This window comes from Mytilus californianus, unplaced genomic scaffold (genome assembly GCF_021869535.1).
Source record: "Mytilus californianus isolate M0D057914Y unplaced genomic scaffold, xbMytCali1.0.p SCAF_21, whole genome shotgun sequence".
Taxonomy (NCBI): domain Eukaryota; kingdom Metazoa; phylum Mollusca; class Bivalvia; order Mytilida; family Mytilidae; genus Mytilus; species Mytilus californianus.
In genome coordinates, this window is record NW_026262670.1 from 313,024 (window position 1) to 336,914 (window position 23,891).

Sequence of the window (23,891 nt, forward strand, 5' to 3'; positions counted from 1 at the left end):
GAAGGCTGTTTAAAGTAGAAATCAAAAGCCGTACACTTTGTCCAATAGTAATCTAGTATCATAGGCTAGGGTTAGGATTTAAGGTCACATTTAGGGTTAGTGTTTGGGTTTAGGGTTATGATTATGGTTAGGGTATGTTTAGAATTAGAATTTAGGATTAGGGTTGAGATAAGGGTTAGGATCAAAAGGCAATATAACGCAGATACCTGTTTAAAACGGCAATTTAGCGCCGTAGTCTGTGTCAAACGGCAATCTAGCGCCGTAGGCTGTGTCAAAGATAAATCTAGAGCCGAAGGCTGTGTCGTATAGAAATATAGCACCAATGTGTCTAAGTGTCGATGTGTCTATATGTCTATATGTCTATATGTCTATTTGTCTATGTGTCTATATGTCGATCTGTCTATGTGTCAATGTGTCTGTGATTAGAGACTACATTAACAGGCAAACATTATATTTGATACATGTCTCATACATATCCTTGCTGCTGTATGAATATGTAATTGGGTAAAGAACTACTTCTACCGTATATTACAGTTGAGCCGAAAAAGGCCGGTGTGGATAAGTTTACAGATATAGGAGGGTGTGGATGGGGTATACATATATAGGAGGGTGTGGATGGGGTAAACAGATATAGGAGGGTGTGGAAGGGTATACTGATATAGGATGTGTGGAAAGGGTATATACAGATATAGGAGGGTGTGGTGTGGCTATACAGATATAGGAGGGTCAGGAGGGATATACAAATATTGGAGGGTGTGGATGGTGTTTACTGATATAGGAGGGTGTGGTTTAGGTATACAGATTAGAAAATCATGAATGGAAAAAAAACACATTTAGAATGGAGAAAAATGGGCAAAAAATTTATGAATAGAAAATAATTGGATGCAAAAATATAAAGATTAGAGAATAATATAAGAATATAAAGAACTGTCAATAATGTGTCCAAAAAATATAAAAAGATAGTTAAAGATGAAGACTCCCAAAATCCCACACCCCTTATGTAGACATAAGGATGCATTAATCATTCTTCAAACTGCAAAGAAAATTAAGAAGACCAAATTGGGACTGACGGAGCATTTATTCATATGCTTTAACAAAAAGAGTTAAAAGCCTTTTTCAAGTGTTCAGAAAATTGTGAAAAATAATCTAAATGTTGTCTTAAGAGTTATATTTAATGAACAAAATAATATGGTTAGCATCTGTAAAGATGAAATAAAACACCACTCAGCTGCTACTGGTCTTACTAATTGTAAGATATGTGTAACAAAAGTCTTCTTTGTGGTTAACAGATGAAAGCAATATAAAGATTTGTCTGTATTTCAGGGTCAGACTCCATACGATCTAGCAGCAGAAAAACAGTATAAAGAAGTGATGGAATACTTACAGGTACATATAGTGTTGAATTACACATGCTTACATTGAATCAATTAGAAAATAAGTTACAAAATATAAAGAAATATAAAACTCAGAAATCAAATGTCGCAAAACCAAGATACTTCAGGAGAGAAATCTTAAAAAAATTAAATATTTTTTATTGTCTAGTACAAATAAATCAAAATTCTAATGCAATTTATTTATTATCACGATTTTTATTGGACAACATCATATATTTGAGGCGGTAAATTCCACGCTTTACCGGCCTTTAACTAAGTTTAGACGTCAGTTTTCTTCAATAATCAACTAAATGTGCAGATGTCTTCTATTTCATTTAAGAGTAAACAAAAGAGAGCAAGTTTTTGAATTTCAGTAAGTCGATAATTGAATGATTTGTTAATTTTGTATTAGAAGGCATAAAAAGGGAGATAAATGTATTGTTTTTTAAGCTTGGCATACAAAAAACTTTGTCCTACTTCAGCAAATATTCTTTTACCTAGCTAACTTCTGTATCACTAGCCTTTTGACACACAGGTTGTGAGTTTAAGTCCTTTGACTTTTTAAATTCACACAGGTTATCAGTTTTTCACATTTTTTCGTCATGCTTCAAGATTTTGATTTGATATTTGGTATATAGTTTTACCATGGCAAATTACAGATACATCGTCCATCATCATCTGTTAAATTTTACAAAAATCTCCTCTGAAACTACTTGGCCAAATTTAACCACACTTTACTTTTACTTTTTACAAAGTTGTCGCACCATATATATAGTTTTACCCTTGTCCGTCATTCCGCAACAAACCATTATACGGACTTTTTTTCTAAAAGCCTTCAGATATTGGGCTGATTTTTGGTATGTTAGTTAACCATGATGTGTTACAGATCAAGTTTAAGTTTCGTTCCGCTCTGCTAATTTTTGCCAAAATAATGGACTTTGATAAATTGTTGAAAATCACAGTTATACGGGGTTTTTTCTAAACGCCTTCAGATATTGGGCTGATTTTTGGTATGTGAGTTAACCATGATGAGTTACAGATCAAGTTTATGTTTCGGTCTGATTTTCATGTTGTTTCAATACATCTTCAGTACATCCACTTCCTGTTTGCCGATAGTTTGAAATTTAACTACTCATTAATCAAGGAAATTTTTCATCAAACTAGTATTGGTCTTGAGAGCTGCGGCTCTTTTCACAAAAAATCTTGAGTAAAATTACTTGTAAGTCATACACATTTCAGTATAACTTACGACACATTTTAATCGTAAGATTTTTTTTGAAAAGAGTCGCTGTATAACTATCCATGCATGTTTGTGTCCACATGTGTTGTTGAAATTGCAGATTTTAAAACTTTTTGAGACGGGGCCATTTGTGTCGTTCCAACATATCTAGTTTTTTTCTCGCCTTGACGGAGTCAAAAAGCGAGACATAGGTATGCTGTTTCCGGCGGCGGCGTCAACAATGTATTAGTTTGTGATAAGGTCTAGTTCATGGTGAACTGCTAGTGGTAGGTCAATGATATTTGGTATGCAGTTGTATTAGCATTGGCACATCTCATTACCATGGAGATTATATGGCCCCTCCCCCTCAGTTAAGGTCTATAGACTTTGAAACTTTTCATAGTTTACATGTATTAGTTTGTGATTAGGTCAATTTATGGGGAACCACTAGTGGTAGGTCAATGATATTTGGTATGCAGTTGTATAAGCATTGGCATATCTCATTTCCATGGAGATTATTTGGCTCCGTCCCCTTAGTCATGGTCTATAGACTTTGAAAATTTTGCTAAGTTAACATGTATTAGTTTGTGATTAGGTCAGTTCAAAGGGAACCATTAGTGGTAGGCCAATGTTAATTGGTGTTCAGTTGTATAAGCATTAGAACATCTCATTTCCATGGAGAATATTTGGCGCCACTCCCTCAGTCATGGTCTATTTACTTTGAAACTTTTGCTTAGTTTACATGTATTAGTTTGTGATTAGATCAGTTTAAGATGAACTGCTAATGTTAAGTCATTGATATTTGGTATGCAAATTTATTGGCATTTGCAAGTAACGTTTCCATGGAGATTATATAGCCCCACCCCTGATCATGGTTCATTGACTTTGAAACTTTTACTAGTTTACAAGTGTTTGTGTTTAGGTTTGTTTCAAGGGAACGACTTATAATAAATCAATGGTATTTGGCATGCAGTTGTATTAGCATTGGCACAACTCATTCCATGGAGATTGTTTAGCCATGAACCTTCAGTCATGGTTCATTGACTTTGAATATTTGCATAACTTACATGTTAAAGTATTGCTATTTTAAATTCAACATTTGCATTATCAAAATTACAAAAAGGCGAGACATATCTCTGTGATAACAGTTTATTATATTTTTGCCTATTTATCTTGAAAACTATAATAAATATACAGAAATTTTAAATTGCAAAAATGATCAGCAAGACAAGTTCTACAAATAAGTTTTACATAGGTTGAAATCGTCTGTCGACTCCTTATTAGAGTTATTACCCTTTGATGATGATTTTTACCCTATTTTTATAGTTTTTGCCTTTTATCTTTAAAAATTATAGATATTAGTTAAGCAAAAATGATCAGCAAGACAAGATCTACAGTTAAGACCATATAGAGGAAATTGTCCGACAACTCTTATTGGATATACTGTCCTTTAATGACGATTTTCACCATTTTTTGGTGTTTTTTTGTGTTTTGTCTTATATGATAAAAAATATAAAAGATAAATAGACACTTAAAATCACAAAAATGATCCGCAAATGAAGATCTACCAACAAGTCATATAGTTAGAAGACTGTCACTCTTTATATGAGTGATTCCCCTTAAATGAGTTTTTTTTTCCCCCTTTTGTGTTTTGAGCAAAAACTAAAGAAGATAGAGAAAAACTAAACAGACTAAATGATCAGCAATACAAGATAAACAAAACATAGATTTTTGTCATGAATTATATTTTCGTCGACAATATTGGAGGGAGTCCTTTGTTGAATATACATCAAGACCAAGGTGAACGACACAGGCTCTTTAGAGCCTCTAGTTTTTAAGCTCACCTGGTCCTTTGGGCCAAGTGAGCTTTTCTCATCACTTGGCGTCCGTCGTCCGTAAACTTTTACAAAAATCTTCTCCTCTGAAACTACTGGGTTAAATTTAACCAAACTTGGCCACAATCATCATTAGGGTATCTAGTTTAAAAAATGTGTCCGGTGACCCGGCCAACCAACCAAGATGGCCGCCATGGCTAAAAATAGAACATAGGGGTAAAATGTAGATTTTGGCTTATATCTCTGAAACCAAAGCATTGAGAGCAAATCTGACATGGGGGTAAAAATGTTTATCAGGTCAAGGTCTATCTGCCCTGAAATTTTCAAATGAATCGGACAACCCGTTGTTAGGTTGCTGCCCCTGAATTAGTAATTTTAAGGAAATTTTGCAGTATTTGGTTATGATCTTGAATATTATTATAGATAGAGATAAACTGTAAACAGCAATAATGTTCAGCAAAGTAAGTTCTACAAATAAGTCAACATGACCAAAATGGTCAGTTGACCCCTTAAGGAGTTATTGCCCTTTTATAGTCAATTTTTCGTAAATTTTTATCTTTTACAAAAATCTTCTCTGAAAATACTAAGATGAATTAAACCAAAGTTGTAAACAATCATCATTAGGGTATGTAGTTTAAAAATTGTGTCTGATGACCTGGCCCGCGAACCAAGATGGCCGACATGGCTAATAATAGTACATAGGGTAAAATGCAGTTTTTGGCTCATATATCTAAACCCAAAGCATTTTGAGCAAATCTTTCGAAAACAAAATTGTTCATTAGGTCAAGATCTATGTGCCCTTAAATTTTCAGACCATTCAGGCAACCCGTTGTTGGGTTGCTGCCCCTGAATTGGTAATTTTTAGAAATTTTTTCAGCTTTTGGTTATTATCATGAATATTATTATAGATAGAGATAAACTGTAAACAGCAATAATGTACAGCAAAGTAAGACCTACATATAAGTCAACATGACCAAAATGTTCAATTGACCCCTTAAGGAGTTATTGCCCTTTATAATCAATTTTTAACAATTTTCATAAATTTTGTAAATTTTTACAAAATAATTTCCACTGAAACTACTGGGCCAAGTTCATTATAGATAGAGATAATTGTTAGCATCAAGAATGTTCAGTAAAGTAAGATCTACAAACACTTCATCACCAAAACACAATTTTGTCATGAATCCATCTGTGTCCTTTGTTTAATATGCACATAGACCAAGGTGAGCGACACAGGCTCTTTAGAGCCTCTTGTTTGTCTTGCTTGAAGATATTGGTTTGTTATTTGGTATATACCATGACAGGGTACAGATCAAGTTCGGATTGTGTTCTGGACTGATGAGTTTGTGCAGAGTTTTGGTCCTTCGACTTCACGCAAATAATTAATTTTTCAGATTTTTTTTGGATAACACTTGAAGATATTGATTTGATATTTGTTATTTATAGTTTACAAGTTATGGATCAAGTTAGCATTATGTTCCAGTACAATAAAATTTCAACCTGTAGGGGACTGTGTATTGCCATACAATACTCTCAAAATGCTTGTTTTCTTTTTTTTCTGTCTCTTATCTCGAAAACTTTATGAGATAGGTAAAAAACTGTCTAAAGCAAAAGGGATCAGCAATACATGATCTTCAAGATATCAATATAACCATAGGCATGATAGGAGTTATTGACCTTAAATGACAATTTTTTACTATTTTTAATGCTTAAATTTCCCATTACACGTACCTTGAAAACTATAATAGAGAAGTATAAAATGTAAGCAGCAAAAATAATCAGAAATGCAAGATCTATAAAATTGCAAATACAACCTAAAAAACTGGATGACTTCTTAAGGAATTATAGCCTTAAAAACAAAACATGGCTGCCATAGCTAAAAATAGAACATTAGGGTAAAATGCACCAATGAAAACTGACTGCCACAATTTAGCCAAATAGTAGTGTTAAACACCAACAATTAAGCAATCATTGAATTAAGTAATCAATCAAATTTAGTGTTGGCAAGGCCAGCGCTACAAGTTCGTTTGAGCATCTTGTTTATTTTTCGTTTACGCTTTTTATTGTTAAAACTATAAAACTTAGTCAAGCCAAAATGATCAGCAAAACAGGTTTTCATTAAACATAAATATTCTTGTTGTATTGTATAATTTTTTGGGGACAAAAAATACCTGCAAGGGGATTTTACAAATGTAAAAACATCCTGTATACTTTAAACTATTTCTCTCTATTATTCTGGACCACACATTTTCCTGAAAAATATGAAAATTTGTTTGATATATTTTATATAATGTGAAATATTTGTATTATATATTATTTTTGGGGGGTTTATATTTCAGAAACTTAATAGTTCTACAAGTGATATGAGTAAAGGTATATTCACAGTGCATATTCCTTATTTTTTAGTCTGCCATGTCAGAGGAATCTTCAGGTGTGACTGTTGGACAAGGGATGGAAGGTAATTTTCATTAATAGTTTTTGAAATAAATATTTGGTATTTTAAAAGTGTTTGGTGTACATGTCTGTCTGGCAGAGTTCATGTCAGGATCTTTTGTGGCCAACTACGTATCGTAAATTCAAAATTATTGCGTGCATATAGTATTGCGATTTTTTTGTACGACCGCAAATTTATTTGCAGTAGTATTATATTATGATGTTGTCTGCGTCTGCGTCTGAAGACATTTTGGTTCGCAGACAATAACTTGATTATGGATCTCTATGAAATTTAAGCCCAACGTTCCATATCACTAAAGGACGGTTGGGATTGTTTTGGGGGGCTTTTGTCCAGCGGTTTTTAGCTCACCGTTCCTTCGAAACTGTGAGCTTTAGCCATCACTTGACGTCCGTCGTCGTCGTCCGTCTGGTGTAAACTATTTCAGACATCTTCTCCTCTGAAACTACCGAACCAATTCCAACCAAACCTAAGCTAAATGATTCTTAGGGTATCTAGAATAAAGTTTGTGTTTTATTTTCTGTTTCGTCAAAAAACATTGCCACCATGGCTAAAAATAGAACATAGGGGTAAAATGCAGTTTTTGGCTTATATCTCAAAAACCAAAGCAGTAAGAGCAAATCTGACTGGGGTTAAAGTGTTTATAAGGTAAAGTTCTATCAGCTCTGAAATTTTCAGATGAATCTAATAACCCATTGTTGGGTTGCTGCCACTAAATTCGTAATTTTAAGGAAATTTTGCAGTTGTTGGGTATTATCTTGAATAGTGTTAATGATAAAGATAAACTGTAAACAGCAAATATGTTCAGCAAAGTAAGATATACAAATAAGTTTATATGACCAAAATTGTCAATTGACCCCTTAATGAGTTATTGCCCTTTAAGGACAATTTTACACAATTTGTTTATCATGTTTTCTAACTTTAAAAATCTTCTCCTCTGAAACCACTGAACCAATTCCAACCAAACTTTAGCTGAATGATCCTTAGGGTATCTAGAATAAAGTTTGTGTTTTTTTTTCTTTTTCGTCAAAAAACATAGCCTCCATGGCTATAAATAGAACATAGGGGTAAAATGCAGTTTTTGGTCTATATCTAAAATACCAAAGGAGTTAGAACAAATCTGACAGAGTGAAAGTGTTCATTAGGTGAAGTTCTATCAGCCCTGAAATTTTCAAATGAATCTGATAACCCATTGTTGGGTTGCTGCCACTAAATTGGTAATTTTAAGGAAATTTTGCAGTTTTTGGGTATTATCTTGAATGATAAAGATAAACTGTAAACAGCAAATATGTTCAGCAAAGTAAGATCTACAAAAAAGTTTATATGACCAAAATTGTCAATTGATCTCTTAAAGAGTAATGCCCTTTATGGACAATTTTACACAATTTGTTTATCATGTTTTCTAACTTTAATAAATTGCTTGGCTGAGCGCAGCTGGATACGACCGCAGATGTCCAACCCTGAAAAGTTGGGGCCAAAATGGACACAATATTCATGCTTGATACAGGTCTGAATTTGGATTGTAACTAAATTTTTGACACATAATAGGTTTCTGACACAGAATAACTGTAGTCAAAGAACTTCAAATTGGTTTTATGATTTGAATTTATATTCAATTTTTTGCTTTTGTGCAATACAATATGCTATTGCTAATTGACCCCCCCCCCCCCCCAAAAAAAAAAAAAAAATTTTACCCCTTTTTTTGCTTTTGTGCAATACACTTTGCTGTTGAATATTAACCTGCAAAAAATATTTGAAGAAATTTTCTTTTAATTTGTGAAATCTGAAATGAGAAAAATTGCCCCCCCCCCCCCTTCCAATTTTTTTCACCTCCCCCCTTTCCCTTATTCCCCCCAAAAAAATCTTTCCCTCAAGATATGGTCAGTATATTTATATCTCAATTCAAATTTCTAATGGAGTTTGCAACCATAATTAACCCATTTAAATACATCATAAAAGTTTTAAAATATAAAATGACATATATAGTCATGGCTAAAATTAATATTAATTAATAGTAACTGCTAAAAATAAATTGACAGCTAATCACCTAAAGACAATCATCATTTCTTAATACATAATTTACAAGCAGTGCAAGGGAGGTAATCAAACAGTGTTCTTTTAATTGATTTGGATTACCTCCCTTACACTGCTTTTAAATTGTCTCAATTGTCCTTTAACCAGAAAAACCCTTGTCTTTCCCCTTTTTTTGCCCCTAATTACTAATTGGTTTGAGCCATAACCCCCCAAAGTCAATCCTAACTTTGTAGTATGGAAACTTGTGGTATAATTTCAGAGAGATTCATACACTTTAACACAAGTTATTGTCTGGAAACTACAAAAATGCTTATTTGGGCCCCTTTTTGGCCCCTAATTCCTAAACAGTTGGGACCATAACCCTCAAAATCAATCCCAACCTTCCTTTAGTGGTTATAAACCTTGTGTTAAAATTTTATTGATTTCTATTTACTTATACTAAAGTTATTATCCTGAAACCATCTTTCTTCGGATGACGCTGACGACAACGCCGCCGGACGACGACGACAACGTGATACCAATATACGACCAAAAATTTTTAATTTTTGCGGTCGTATAAAAAATCTTCACCTCTGAAACCATTGAACCAATTCCAACCTAACTTAAGCTGAATGATCCTTAGGGTATCTAGAATAAAGTTTGTGTTTAATTTTCTGTTTCATCAAAAAACATAGCCACCATGGCTAAAAATAATACATAGGGGTAAAATGCAGTTTTTGGCTTATATCTAAAAAACCAAAGGAGTTAGAACAAATCTGACAGGGGTAAAAGTGTTTATTAGGTGAAGTTCTATCAGCCATGAAATTTTCAGATGAATCTAACAGTCCATTGTTGGGTTGCTGCCACTAAATTGGTAATTTTAAGGAATTTTGCAGTTTTTGGTTATAATTTTGAATAATGTTAATGATAAAGATAAACTGTGAACAGCAAAAATGTTCAGCAAGTAAGATCTACAAATAAGTTAATATAACCAAAATTGTCAAATGTGTCCTTAAGGAGTTATTGCCCTTTAAAGACAATTTTTCACAATTTGTTCATCTAGTTTGCTTACTTTAAAAAATCTTCTCCTTTGAAACTGCTGAATCAATTTTAGCCAAACTTGGGCTGAATGAGTTTCAGAGTATCTAGTATAAATTTTGTATTTTATTTTCTTGTACTTCAAGAAACATAGCCACTATGGCTAAAATGGAACATAGGGGTAAAATGTATTTCTTTGCTTTTGAAGAAAATATGACAGATACAAAGAACATCTCATTGCTAAAGGGAGAATGTTCTAATTTGATGATTATTCACTTATCCCATTGGACAACTAAAATGTTGGTTCTACTTGTCCAATTCTTACTTTTATTTGTCCCAGACAAACGGTAATGTTAAGTCTTGTGTACGCGCCATTAACAAGAACACTGAATAATATGTCAAAAAGACAAAAAATTAGAATATTGCAAACACAGGGGTTAAAAAATTTTGTTACAGCTCACTAGCCCAGGACTTATTGGTAGCAGGATTTTACAAGCCCTGTTGGAAGAACTGCTAGCCCATCAAAACTGACCTGCTAGCCCGAGTATGTCTAACAAATTCAGAGTTCGCTGCATAATACAACGAGTTCTTTAAACTTGTTCATTTCTATCCGTTGTACTATGGGTTGTTAAATATTTTACAGGATCTCGGGGATTTAAATGGATTGAAGAGTTAATGCGATAATACAGGTGTAATTAAATTTCCAGTCACTGACCACTGTATTGATTTATGACATTCTTTTTGCACGAGTGTTTACCCAAGATTATCTCTGATCACCATGATAAACTACAGAAAACATGTTCATTGGTCTTGTCATGTGAAACCAGTGGTTCAAATCATATATTTGTTCCCACATACAAAGCAGACTTTTTATTAGCGTGATAGGGAAAATAACAGCAATATTCACAAAACATTGTCTCTGGTTTATCATCAGCAACAGCCGACCTTGCCCTGGGAATCTTTTTGTCCATGACACTATAAATGTTCTTTTCAGCTTTTCCCGGTTGTATTTGTCATTTTTTGGGATGAATTTTCAGCCCCTTCATCTACCGTTTTTTGTTTTGAAACTGACCATTAGTTCCTGGGGTGTCCGTACTAAAATATTTCAAATATTTTGTTGCATGGTTTAGTGCTTAACAGCTGTCCGACATGACAGGTCAATATTGATCAATGCATCATATACCCCCACTGGCCCAAAACTGTCACCAGTAATTGAAAATCTCGGCATAAGCAATGTACAATACCCCCTGTACTGAGAAATCGATATTGAAAGTATGTGAATTGCGATCAATACATGATACCGGTCCACCCAGAGTTATTTGTTCTATTTTAAAACATGTACAAAATCAGTTCAAATTCTTGAAATCCCGGATGATGTAATTGAATCTGATTGGCTAAGATAGAATAGTAATGAGGGGATTTTCCACTTTCTATTTTGGAAACGCCAAGAATTTTTTGTTACTAGTCTGTTGGGTATATTGGGTTACAAGTTTTGATTGCCCGAAGCGTAAATGCTGTAGCCCCGGGCGTCGGGCCATTGGATTTTTTAACCCCTGAAACAATGAATTAATTGTGTATAAAGCGATTGCCTTGATTAATTTTCACCAGACGCTTGAGAAGTCTAAAATTTGTACATCTAATGAATGTGTCAGTAGGTAAGGACACTCACAGCATTATTTAATTTTTAAACTTTTTCTTTTCTAGTTCAGTTGTTGAAAGTTTGTCAAGTTTATCCTCCAAATGTAAAGTTTCTGTAATTTGTTTCCCATTTTTATACGCCCGTTTACGGGACGTATTATGGTATACCGTTGACCGTCTGTCCGTCGTCAACATGTCGGACATTAACTCAAAAATGCTTTAACCAATATGCATGAAACTTTTGGTGAATTGTTTATATCTATTGATGTGAGCTCCCTTTCGTTTTTTATAAATTTCGAATTTACCGTTTCTGAGTTTTGGGGTTTTATTCATTAAAAAAGGGGGGATTTTCCAGTTTGTGGACAATAACTCGAAAACAATTTTCCCAACTTGCAAGAAACTTTGGTGAATTGTTTATTTCTATCGACATGAGCTCCCTTTTGATTTTTATAAATTTTAGACCATACGTTTTTGATTTATGGGGTTTTATTCATTACAAAACGGGGGATTTTCCAGTTTTTAGACAATAACTCTTTCAGCATTTTTTATGAAACTTTGGTAAATTATTTATATCTATTGTTGTAAGCTCCGTTTTGATTTTTATAAATTTAAGATTTTACGTTTCCGACCCTACTGAAAATGTAAAGTGGGATTTCACTGAAAATACCAGTGGAGTTCCATCAGAGTTCCATTGGAATACCACTGTATTACCACTGGGAAATTTGGTCGGGATTTTCATTGGACATTCATTGTTTTCCATTGGGATATCAGTGGAATATCCAGTGGGATTCCGGTGAATACTCGAGTGGAATACAGTGGAAATTCCATTGGAATACCAGTGAAAACTTCGTTGGAGTACCATTGTTTTCCCACTGGACATTTATTGTTTTCTACTGGGATACCAGTGGTAATTCCATTGGAAATTGTAACAATCAACCAAAGAAAACCAGTGATATTTCAATGGAAATTGACAATTCCACTGAAATGTTAGATATCATTTTGCATGCACTGCTTATTTTTGAATGAATTAATAAGAAAACTTGAATAAGACAATAACCATTTTAATGCAAGTCAACAATTAAAGAAATTACAACAGTTTATACATCATCCACATTTAAGACCTTTTAAACGAAAAGATCAACCTCTTTAAAATATTAACGTTGATAAATTATCATTTTTTAGTCAAAGATGTATTTACTTAATTGTACATGTAAATCATTTTTCTGGTTAAATCATTCATAAGTCCATGGTAACTTTTGGTCCTCTTGAAATCTTTCACAAATGGTTTTAATTTTCAATTTTACAAATTTGTTTATTGTGCATTAAACAAACAAAAATGTCCAGTTTACATGCATACGAAATACTTTGTCAGTTTGGTCAGTTTTCTTCATCATCCATTGATATTATTCATGAATTAAGTCCAAAGTTTCTGCATTCCAATCCTGTTCCATTAAGTCTTCATTGATTAATCTGAAAGAAAAAAAATCATACATCATAACATGCATAGAATTTTGAATTAAAATAACATTACAATACCATGCTCCAGTCTGCAATTATTCAAAAATATATGTTACTGGCATATTTTATTTGTGTTTGTGTGTAATTTATTCACAACATTTATACACTAAGAGCAATTTAGGCACATGTATGTCTATTGTTGAAGACTATGTGTTCTCCAGATATCTTTGGCTATAGTTGTTGGGTTGCTGTCTCTTAGACTTATAACACACATCTCTTTTTATCAAAATAGACTTTTATTGTTCATGGATCAGGTGTCTCTCAAAGCCAAATAAAATAGTATGTGTGGTTCCAGTTACATTTAAAAAAAATTAGGGTAGGTAGGTAAGAATTTTTTTTATTTTATGGTTTTTTTTTACATTGAGTCTATCATGTCTATGGGAGCAACATTCTGACTTAAACAGTACTTACTGAAAAATGACAAAAAAATCTTTAGGGTAGGCTATTGTTAAGACTAAAAAAAAAGGTAGGTAAGGTAATTGGAACCACGCATATATTTTTATTTAGCCTAGCTCATATTATCTTTCCCTTTGTGTTGTGTTTGTTGTTGGTTTACTATCTGGTTGAAGCATACCAGACACCTCATTTTGTTCACATAATAGCCATGATTAACCATTGTGCATGATGATCAGATCAATGTTTTTGAGATGTGTTTACAGCTTATAGATGTGAATGATTAACATGATTAATGTATTTTTATTTCAAGTGTGGGAAGGATGAAAAAATAATTCAATAAGTACCTTTCAATAATCTTATACTCAAATTTCTTTTCTGCTGCTGGTTCGTTTGTTTTCATCGTGTTTTCATATTATTGAGTGGATATTGATCGATGCACAGTCATCATTTTTGCAGCTTTGTACCTTCACCATGATCAATCCCTTTTAATATATGGACAACCTAAAAAAAAAATGTAAAAACATTTTATTAATAATTTTTAATTCTGGTCATGACCTGTATGCATCATATATAACTGATATTTATCATACAATGTACATATATAATTAAGAAGCTTCTTTCAATTAAGTATAAAGACTCTAAAACACAATATTAACCTTTAGGGATTTTTTGTGTTGCATGTCCATCCAAATCAGAACATGACAAAATTAAGTTGAATGTGCCTGACATTGTGTAGTAAACTGTAAACATCTTTCCTTGATTGTGAAGGCACACAATGTAATTCAATATTGAATAATAAAATTATTATTACATTCCCACCTCCCCCTTTTCAGAACACCAAATGGTCATCCTCAAAGTGTGAACTAACAGAGCCCATGAATGAAACTAAAGGGGGTGTATATCTTTTTTTTTAATTTTAATTAAAAATATTCATGATGTAAAAATCAAATGTAAAATCTCTTAAAAATTACCTGTATCTGCTGTACGTCTGCCCTACATCAGCACATTGTCTCATCGTAAATTCTTGGTTCAACAGCTAATGTCATACCTAAATGTTCTGCCTTTAATGTCTATTTCTTTATTTATCGAAGGTTGTTGAGTATTAATTATTATTAACATGATTAATGTAACCACAGCTGGTCAATGCTGGACAGGATACATACTCGTACAATATTTTTAGTTTCAAATTTGAACACATTCCGTGTATTAATGATAACGACTATCTGATTGGCCGATCGGAAATCCTGGAAATAGAGTTATCCAATCAAATCAGCGGTTATATATATAGTCTGGTAGAAAAAAATGGCAGCCTCCATGAATGTAAACGTGTGTTGAAAAACAACATTATAGACTACAGTTTCACGAATTTTCTGCTCAAATTATGCCAAAACACTGACATTTAGCGTACAATTGATTGGAGCGGATTATATGTGAAATGTTTCTATAGATTAACTTATATGACCCGAGTTCCAGTGCCGAGTTCAGGACATGAAAATGATGAAAAATTCATCACACCGACAAAGTTAAGATACCGAAACAGTTTATAGAACAATGTGGAAAATGAAAGCCTTTCACTTTACTTTTCTCAAAAGAACAGTAGACCAGTATCAGTTAATGAACATGATGAAGTCAAAGGAGAAATAATTATATAATATTATTGTATACATGTAGACTGTAGTGCAGGGCAGTTGCCAGTACGGTCACTTGAAGAAAAAAACGGAGTTATCCTAACAATTCGTACAGTCTGAAGATAATTTCTGCAATAGATCTGTTTAAAACGGCCCTTTTAAGAGCCATGCACATTTTTCAAAAAGAATCTTAATTGTTTTTGTTCGTTAAATCAAACAGAATCTTATTCTCAACCCAATTTGATATAAAATATTCATTTCTTTATTTATATTATCTGATTATTGCACATTTAATTTTATTTCTTAATAGTTAAAATGTATCCTTTCAATGTGTCATACTCATAGGCTATATGGTGATGCATTTTATTCACCCTACATCTGAGGAGCTACCATTTTACTTATTTTATATTGGGGGGGCGGGGGGGGTCTTTCAGACCAAATGATTATTTTCATTTGTTACTAGGCAAGTGATTTCATATTACATTTAACCATGTAACATTTTTTGAACAAATGTTTCATATACATGTATATATGTAGGTTTATGAAATATTCATTACATCCCATATATCATCATGATTATAATATTTAATTTCTTATCAGGCCAGCAAATTATATGTTACAAATTAAATCCTTTATATAATAATCATGCACTTAATTATTTGAAAAATTTAAATTAGAAGTATATATTCCTTTAAATTTCTAAGTCCAAAATTCCACTGGAATATTTGCATTAAATCAAAACTCCACTGAAATATAAACAATAATATTCCACTGGAAATTAATTGGAAAATCTTTGGAAGTTTCATTGGAAATTTCACTGATTTTCCATTGGAATTACAGTGTGAAAAATATTTCAGATGTTTTGGATGAAATTCTAATGGGATTCCATCGGAATATTTTTTTCCACTGAATACCAGTGTAATTTCACTGGAAATCCAGTGGAATCCCGTACTCATTTTCAGTAGGGGAGTTATAAGATTTTATTCATAAAAAAAGGGTTGATTTTCAAGTTTTTGGACAATATCCTTAAAGTGCTTAAAGCAGTTTTCATTAAACTTTGATGACTGATTTATATCTATTAAGATAACCTCCCTTTAGTTTTTTATAAATTTCTGATATAACATTGAGAAGTTATTGTTTGTTTATAGTCTGACAACAGATTTACTAAGTATTGCACAACAGCAAGAAATCTTTAATTGAATATAAATTCAATTCATATAACCAATTTCAAAATCTTTGACTACATTTATTCAGAAACCTATAATATGTCAAATATTTATTAACAATCCAAATTCAGACCTGTATCAAGCTTGAAAACAATCCAAATTCAGACCTGTATCAAGCTTGAATATTGTGTCCATTTTTGCCCCAACTGTTCAGGGTTGGACCTCTGCGGGCGTATCCAGCTTCGCTCAGCGAAGCAGTTTATTAGCTCACCTGGACTAAAGACCCTGTTAGCTTCAGACATCACTTTGCATCCCCCTCCCTTTTTAGCAGTTGTTGGCTGTTATCATCTATACTATTAAATGAGAAGACCTCATTTTGTGTGTCGCTTCTTCCTTCCACAATAAATTAATCATCATGCCTCTGTGTCCTATAGGTACCATGCATAGTCGCATTTGTCATCCTCGCTTGTGATTATTCTGTTTGGGTTATTTTGGGAGGAAAACGAAAATAAAGGCGTCTGGATATTGTTTCCGTCATTGGACAGACTTTTAAGTCATAGACAAGACTTCCATTTAGAACGATTTATAATGTACTTCCATTTTACGCAGAAGAACCACGGAATTTAATATTTTTTACATTCTCGATTACATACAATGTTTTGGGTACCTGAGCTACAGGAACAGGTATCAATCATTCCTTTGGTATCTGGAAGTGATAAAAATACGATTTCTTGGGACCCCTGGAACCGGTATATAATCATGTTTTATTTAAGAAATAATTCATGCAAGCCATAGATTTGTTGAAAATTTTCACATGGCCTTGGTTGTTATAGGAATTTTATCCCGAGCATAAGAGGGAGACTATTTTATAAGCGTTAAACCAATAGAAATGCTTTAAATGAAAGAGCATTCTATCATGTTAAATTTGTTTATCGTCTCTCTCCGATTTCTTGAAACCCAATTTGATACAGTGGTAATGACTTTAGGGAAACCAAAACAGACTTGAAACAGCTAATTGAAATCTACAAATATCATTTTGATATTGTGAAGACTAAACTTAGAGGCCTTATATTAATCAAGGATGTAAATTATTTCCCTTGAATTAAATTTATTGCTCACCAAATGTTGTATGCTTTAAACAGAAGTAAACTATCACCAAAAGACATTTTGTTATTGTAATAAAGGAAAACAGTAGAATATATTGACTGAATTATTTTGGTTAAATAACTAAAAAATATGAAAACCGAATTTTGCAACAGGAAGTTTTGAATAAAACTAATGTTTTAGCAAGGTTATCTGTATAATGGACATGAAAAACTTGAAATCGTAATTTTTTTAAATAAACAAAATTGGGGGGAAATGATTTTAAAAGGGCGGGCGGGGATGGAAATATATATGTTTATTTTATTTGGCCTAAGACCTAGAAATTTTAAATGACCAATTTATTTCGCTAATTAGATCTAAGAAGATGTGGTATGAGTGCCAATGAGACAACTCTCCATCCAAGCTAATACCTGATTACATTTTAAAATTAACAAACCGTAATTATTATAAATGAATCAGAACTTATTTGTCATTTGAAATACAAATATTTATTTGCTTCTGAATAAGAAAAGATTTTGATAACAGCTAGGTCCTACTGACCAAAAAGAACAACTTTCTTTGTAACATTTTGAAAAGTTAACATGCCTCTATTAAACCCATGGTTGTTCTGCTTTGTGTTTTTGATTAAATGTTAGTCCTTTAGACATTACATAGAGGTAGACCAGTTGTTTATTCACAGTCTGTGAGGAGCGTAGATTTTTATCTCACTCATCAAGTGAAGACTGACTGCAGGCGAGTGAATTTGTCTGTCAATATATATAATCGTTGATACAGTTGCAAGTGAATTTGTCTGTCAATATATATAATCGTTGATACAGTGGCAAGTGAATTTGTCTGTCAATATATATAATCGTTGATACGGTTGCAAGTGAATGTGTCTGTCTATATATATAATCGTTGATACAGTGGCAAGTGAATTTATCTGTCAAAATATAGAATGGTTATACGGTCATGACGGTGGCAAATTAATTGATATGTCTATATATATAATCGTTGATACTGTGGCAAGTGAATTTGTCTGTCAAAATATAGAATCGGAGAAATGAAGCACTTTTGTAGAATATAACACAAATGTGCAAACCATCAATGCTTTTACAACCCTGTAAAAGGACAAAAAAGAAGGATTTAGTTCTAATGATTAGATGTTTCTGCTACAATCAGGAAATAGCAAGCCATATCAAGCTTTTCATTATTTTTCCTACGTTTTGTTCTGATGTTCTCATAGGAAGCACATGCAGTCATGAAGAATAAATTTTATTGGTAACTAAAATATAATTTCGGAATGTCTCATGACTGTTGTCTTTCGATCAAAACTACGGATTCTTATAAAACATACATATGTAATGTAATTGAATATTAAATATTAACATACAGTGAAAACAGGCAAAAAAAAAAGAATATTTACATGTGTATACTTAATAAAATAGAGTAAAGTTATAATGTTCTTCTTTATCATGTTTATGAGAAAAACTAGTTTATGAAAAAATATCTTTTTAGATGATATGGTTCCAACTGAAATAAAATCAATGGCTGACAAAAGATCTATTGATTTGTACCTCAAATTACTTGAGTCAGGCTATGAGAAAAAGAGAGACATACGTTTAGTAGTAGTTGGAAAAAAAGGTGCAGGAAAGACATCCTTGATTAGAAGATTGTTTGGTGAAGACATTACAGATGTTACCAGTACAAATGGAATCGAAATTCACAAAACAAAATGCAAAGCAAAGTCTGATGATGGCATATGGAATAAATTAGATGGTATGATGTTGGCACTTAAAAAAACAAATATTATTCTATTCTCAAGAATAAACAGTTTTGAATTTCCAACTTATTGCAAGAGTTCCAAGTTGTGAAGTTCAAATCATTCCTTCATAAATTGTACGGACTTTATAAAATATCTGTTTCACAGTTAACAACGGATATGTTCCAATTATCATTACTACAATTCTGTCCCTTTTTCCCTGAATGTGACCTACTGAGTTAGATTTATCACCTGGTTTGTCCTAGCATCAGCAACATGGTGGGTGCCACATGCGGAGCAGGATCTGCTTACCCTTCCGGAGCACCTGATATCACCCCCAATTTTTGATAGGGTTTGTGTTTCTCAGTCTTTAGTTTTCTACATTGTGTTTTGTGTCTTTTTAGCCATGGTGTTGTCAGAGTATTTTTCCACTTATGAGTTTGGATGTCCCTTTGGTATCCCTTGCCTATCTTTAATTGCAAGTTAGGATCAGAGATATATTGACAAACAGTGACTTTAAATATGGAGAAGAGCAAACCTTGTAAACCCTTATAAATATCAGGCTCAGTGTTTACTGCCCCGCCTCAGAAAACAAGACTAAAATGTTTAAGCTCAGTCAACTACTAAAATAACATCATGTCAAATATCATTGCATCGATTTTTTATGGCCCCGCAACAAAGTTGTCGGGCCATATAGTTTTACCCTTGTCCGCCATTCCATCATTCCGTCATTCTGTCATTCCGTCATTCCGTCATTCTGTCATTTTTCCATTCCGTCATTCCGCAACAAACCATTATACACATTTTTTTTCTAAATGCCTTCAGATATTGGGCTGATTTCGGTATGTGAGTTAACCATGATGAGTTACAGATCAAGTTTAAGTTTGGTTCCGCTCTGCTAATTTTTGCCGAAATTACGGACTTTGGACTTTGATAAATTGTTGAAAATCACAGTTATACGGACTTTTTTTCTAAACGCCTTCAGATATTGGGCTGGTTTTTGGTATGTGAGTTAACCTTGGTGAGTTACAGATCAAGTTTAAGTTTCGTTCTGCCCTGCTAATTTTTGCAGAAATTACGCGCTTTGGACTTTGATAAATTGTTGAAAATCACAGTAATACAGACTTTTTTTCTAAACGCCTTCAGATATTGGGCTGATTTTTGGTTTGTGAGTTAACCATGATGAGTTACAGATCAAGTTTTAGTTTTGTTCCACTCTGCAAATTTTTGCTGAAATAATGGGCTTTGGATTTTGATAAATAGTTGAAAATCACAGTTATACGGATTTTTTTTCTATACCCCTTCAAATATTGGGCTGATTTTTTGGTATGTGAGGCAACCATGTTCATCAAACTAGTATTGGTCTTGAGAGCTGGATACTATCCATGCATGTTTGTGTCCACATGTGTTGTTGAAATTGCAGATTTTTCAGCTTTTTGAGACGGGGCCATTCATGTCGTTCCGACACATCTAGTTTAGCTCTATTTTTTATAGTTCTAGAAGCATTAGGGAAATTGACCCAGATGTGGGTAAATCTTTCTTGGGGGCAGGGTTCATCTGAGCTTTTCATGGTTCTTTGGTCAGTATTGAGTTTTATCGTGATAAGGTCTGTTATTAGATACTTTAAGTGATGAGCCAATTATATTGGATGTATAGAACAATTGTAAGGTGTACATGTCCATCTGAATAGGTTTTACCAACCTTGACCTTATTTGATGGATCTTTTAAATATTTATTATTGTGCTAAGTTTATTTTATACATTATATATTAAGACATTCCATCTTTGAGGCATTCAACTTCAAATTCAATCTTATCAATTAAGCAGGCTAGATATTTTAGTGTATGCACTCTTGTTAGCTCATCTGACCACATAGCATATTACTTGTCAGTTTTTTGTAAAAATTTACCCACTTTTCATTTTTTACAAAATTATAAAATGACCCAGTAATAGAGTGATTTCTCTTAAATGGCCAATTTCAGAGTTTTAAACTAGACCCCTATTTATTTTTATCTCACCTAACCCATATGACAAAGGGTGTTAATCTCATTACTTGGTATCCATCATCATCTGTTAACATTTACAAAAATCTTCTTCACTAAAACTACTCGGTCAATTGGAATCAAACTTGGCCTCAATCATTCTTGGTCTATTTACTGTACATGCTATATATATATATATAAATATATATACTAGTTTATAAAATATGTCTTGTGATCCCTACTAACCAACCTGGCAATCCAATATAAAAATTGAAATAAAATGCAAGTATTGTCTTTCATGATATTAAGATCTACATACTGTCTTTTTTGATAAAAATTGTCAGAGGACTCCTTTTATGAGTTAGTGCCCTTAAATGGCTATCTTTTAGGGGGGTGTTAATAAATCTTACTTTGTAAAAACATCCTAAGATTCAAACAAATTATTCTCTGAAACTGTCATTTTTAAGATGCATGATTTCTTGAAAGATATCTTATACGTTACATTTGGAGGACGTTTTTCAACAATCATTAGCATTCCCATTGGAACCAATTGTGCTCTCTACTTGCCGACTTCATACAGGAGATTCTTAGGAAAAATGAAAAGATGCTACCATTATCCTTTAATTTAATGTTCCACTAAATAGATGATGTCCTATTATTTAAATCAAAGTTTGGTGACTATAATTAAACTGATCATAGATACCAGATTTAAAAAGTTGTATGCCTGAAGCACATTTCTTCCTAAAAAGACTCATCAGTGACGCTCAAAACAAAACTTAAAATGTCTTGCGACTTTGCCAGATTATGCCAACCTGGTATAAAGCATACAACAGATAAAGTAAAGTCGGCTTCATATCTTGACTTAAGCTTATGGACGACACCACAAATTGGTTGACTGTTTTACAAATGACGACGGATATGTTTCAATTGGCGTAACCACAATCCCGAATCTTTTCATCAAATGTAACTACCAAATTAGACATATCACTGGGTCTGTACTTATATGAGAAACACGATGAATGCATATGTACAGTGGGCTCTGCTTATCCTTCTTGAGCACTTCAGATCGCCTCCAGTTTTCGGTAGGGTTCGTGTTGCCCATTCTTCAGTTTTTTTTTCATGGAATTGCCTTGTTTTTCAACTTATAGGTTTGAATATCCCTTTGGAATCTTTTGTCTCTATTAAATTGATAGTTTTTGTCGCTCCTGCGACTTTTGTAGCAGAAAGCTCGACATAGAAATAGTGATCCGGCGGCGGCGTTAGCTAACTTCTTAAAAGCTTTATATTTTTGAAGCTAGAAGACCTGGATGCTTCATACTTTGTATATAGATGCCTTATGTTACGAAGTTTCTGTCTGTCATATGTCTATTGTCCCTGACCTCATTTTCATGGTTCAGTGACTGCTTGAAAAAAAAGTCAACATTTTTTGCAATGTTAATTTCTTTCTTATTATGAGTAATAGGATAACTATATTTAGTATGTGCATAGCTTGCAAGATCCTCATGCCCGTCAGACAATTTTCATTTGACCTCGACCTCATTTCATGGATCAGTGAACAAGGTTAAGTTTTCGTGGTCAAGTCCATATATCAGATACTATAAGCAGTAGGTCTACTATATTTGGTATATGGAATGATTGTAAGGTGTACATGTTCAACTGGTAGGTGTCATCTGACCTTGACCTCATTTTCATGGTTCAGTGATCAGTTAAGTTTTTGAGTTTTGGTCTTTTTTTTCTAATACTATATGCAATAGGTCAACTATAAATGGTGTATGGAAATATTTTATGATGTACAGGTCAGTCTCACAGGTTTTATTTGACCTTGATCTCATTTTCACAGTTCATTGCTCAGTGTTAAGTTTTTTGTGTTTTGGTCTGTTTTTCTTCAACTATAAGCAATAGATCTACTATATTTGATGTATGGAAGGATTGTAAGGTGTATATGTCTGTCTGGCAGGTATCATCTGACCTTGACCTCATTTTCATGGTTCATTGGTCAATGTTAAGTTTTCATGGTTAAGTTTGTTTCTTAGATACTATAAGCAATAGGTCAACTATATTTAATGCCTAAATTGATTGTAAGGTGTACATGTCTGTCTGGCATTGTTCATCTGACCTTGATCTCATTTTCATGGTTCATTGGTCAATGTTAAGTTTTCTTGTTTAAGACTGTTTCTTAGAAACAATAAACAATAGGTCAACTATGTTTGGTTTATTGAATGATTGTCAGGTGTACATGTATTTCTCGTTTGGTTTATCTGACCTTGACCTCATTTTCTTGGATCATGTTAAGTTTATGTGTTACTTGTAGTAAAGCTTTGTATTTAGGACTATCAACATAAAATCAATGGTTAGTAAAGAAGGCGAGACATTTCAGCGTGTGCACTCTTGTTACCTTTTTTGATGTGTTTGCCTACTATCCTGAACACTATAATAGATAGATAGAAACTTTAAAAATAAAAATGCTCAGTGAGTTACACAAGATCTACTAAAAAAATAAATTGCGAAAGCTGACTACTTATAGTAGTTATTGCTCATTAATAATGACCTTTTTTACCATTTTTACATTTTTGCTTGTTAGATTGATACTATAATAGATAAAACGATTTTTAGAGAGAAAAAAATGCAAATAAGTTGAATTTTTGAAATCGTTGGTCAACCCTTTATATGAGTTAGTGCCTTTAAATGAACATTTTTATCCTTGTTTGTGTTTTGATAGATATAAGAAGATGTGGTATGAGTGCCAATGAGACAACTCACCATCTAAGTCACAATTTGTAAAAGTAAAC

The 23,891-nt window shown here is 32.9% G+C and overlaps 1 protein-coding gene and 1 long non-coding RNA gene across 2 annotated transcripts in view; one reads left to right on the forward strand and one right to left on the reverse strand.

Annotated features, from left to right (window-relative positions):
* The first annotated feature begins 376 nt into the window (after nt 1-376).
* LOC127731931 (probable serine/threonine-protein kinase qkgA) overlaps nt 377-23,891 on the forward strand; it is a 93,832-nt gene continuing 70,317 nt past the window's right edge. The window contains exons 1-3 of the mRNA XM_052240781.1: nt 377-1,386; nt 6,834-6,885; nt 18,878-19,138. Coding sequence (XP_052096741.1) covers nt 1,372-1,386; nt 6,834-6,885; nt 18,878-19,138 — 328 coding nt within the window. The 5' untranslated portion in view covers nt 377-1,371. The remainder of the gene's footprint in view (nt 1,387-6,833; nt 6,886-18,877; nt 19,139-23,891) is intronic.
* Nucleotides 12,614-14,871, reverse strand: LOC127731933 (uncharacterized). The gene is made up of 3 exons (XR_007995910.1): nt 14,454-14,871; nt 13,827-13,983; nt 12,614-13,038 (listed from the first exon to the last, which is right to left on the reverse strand). It is a non-coding gene; the product is annotated as an uncharacterized LOC127731933 (long non-coding RNA).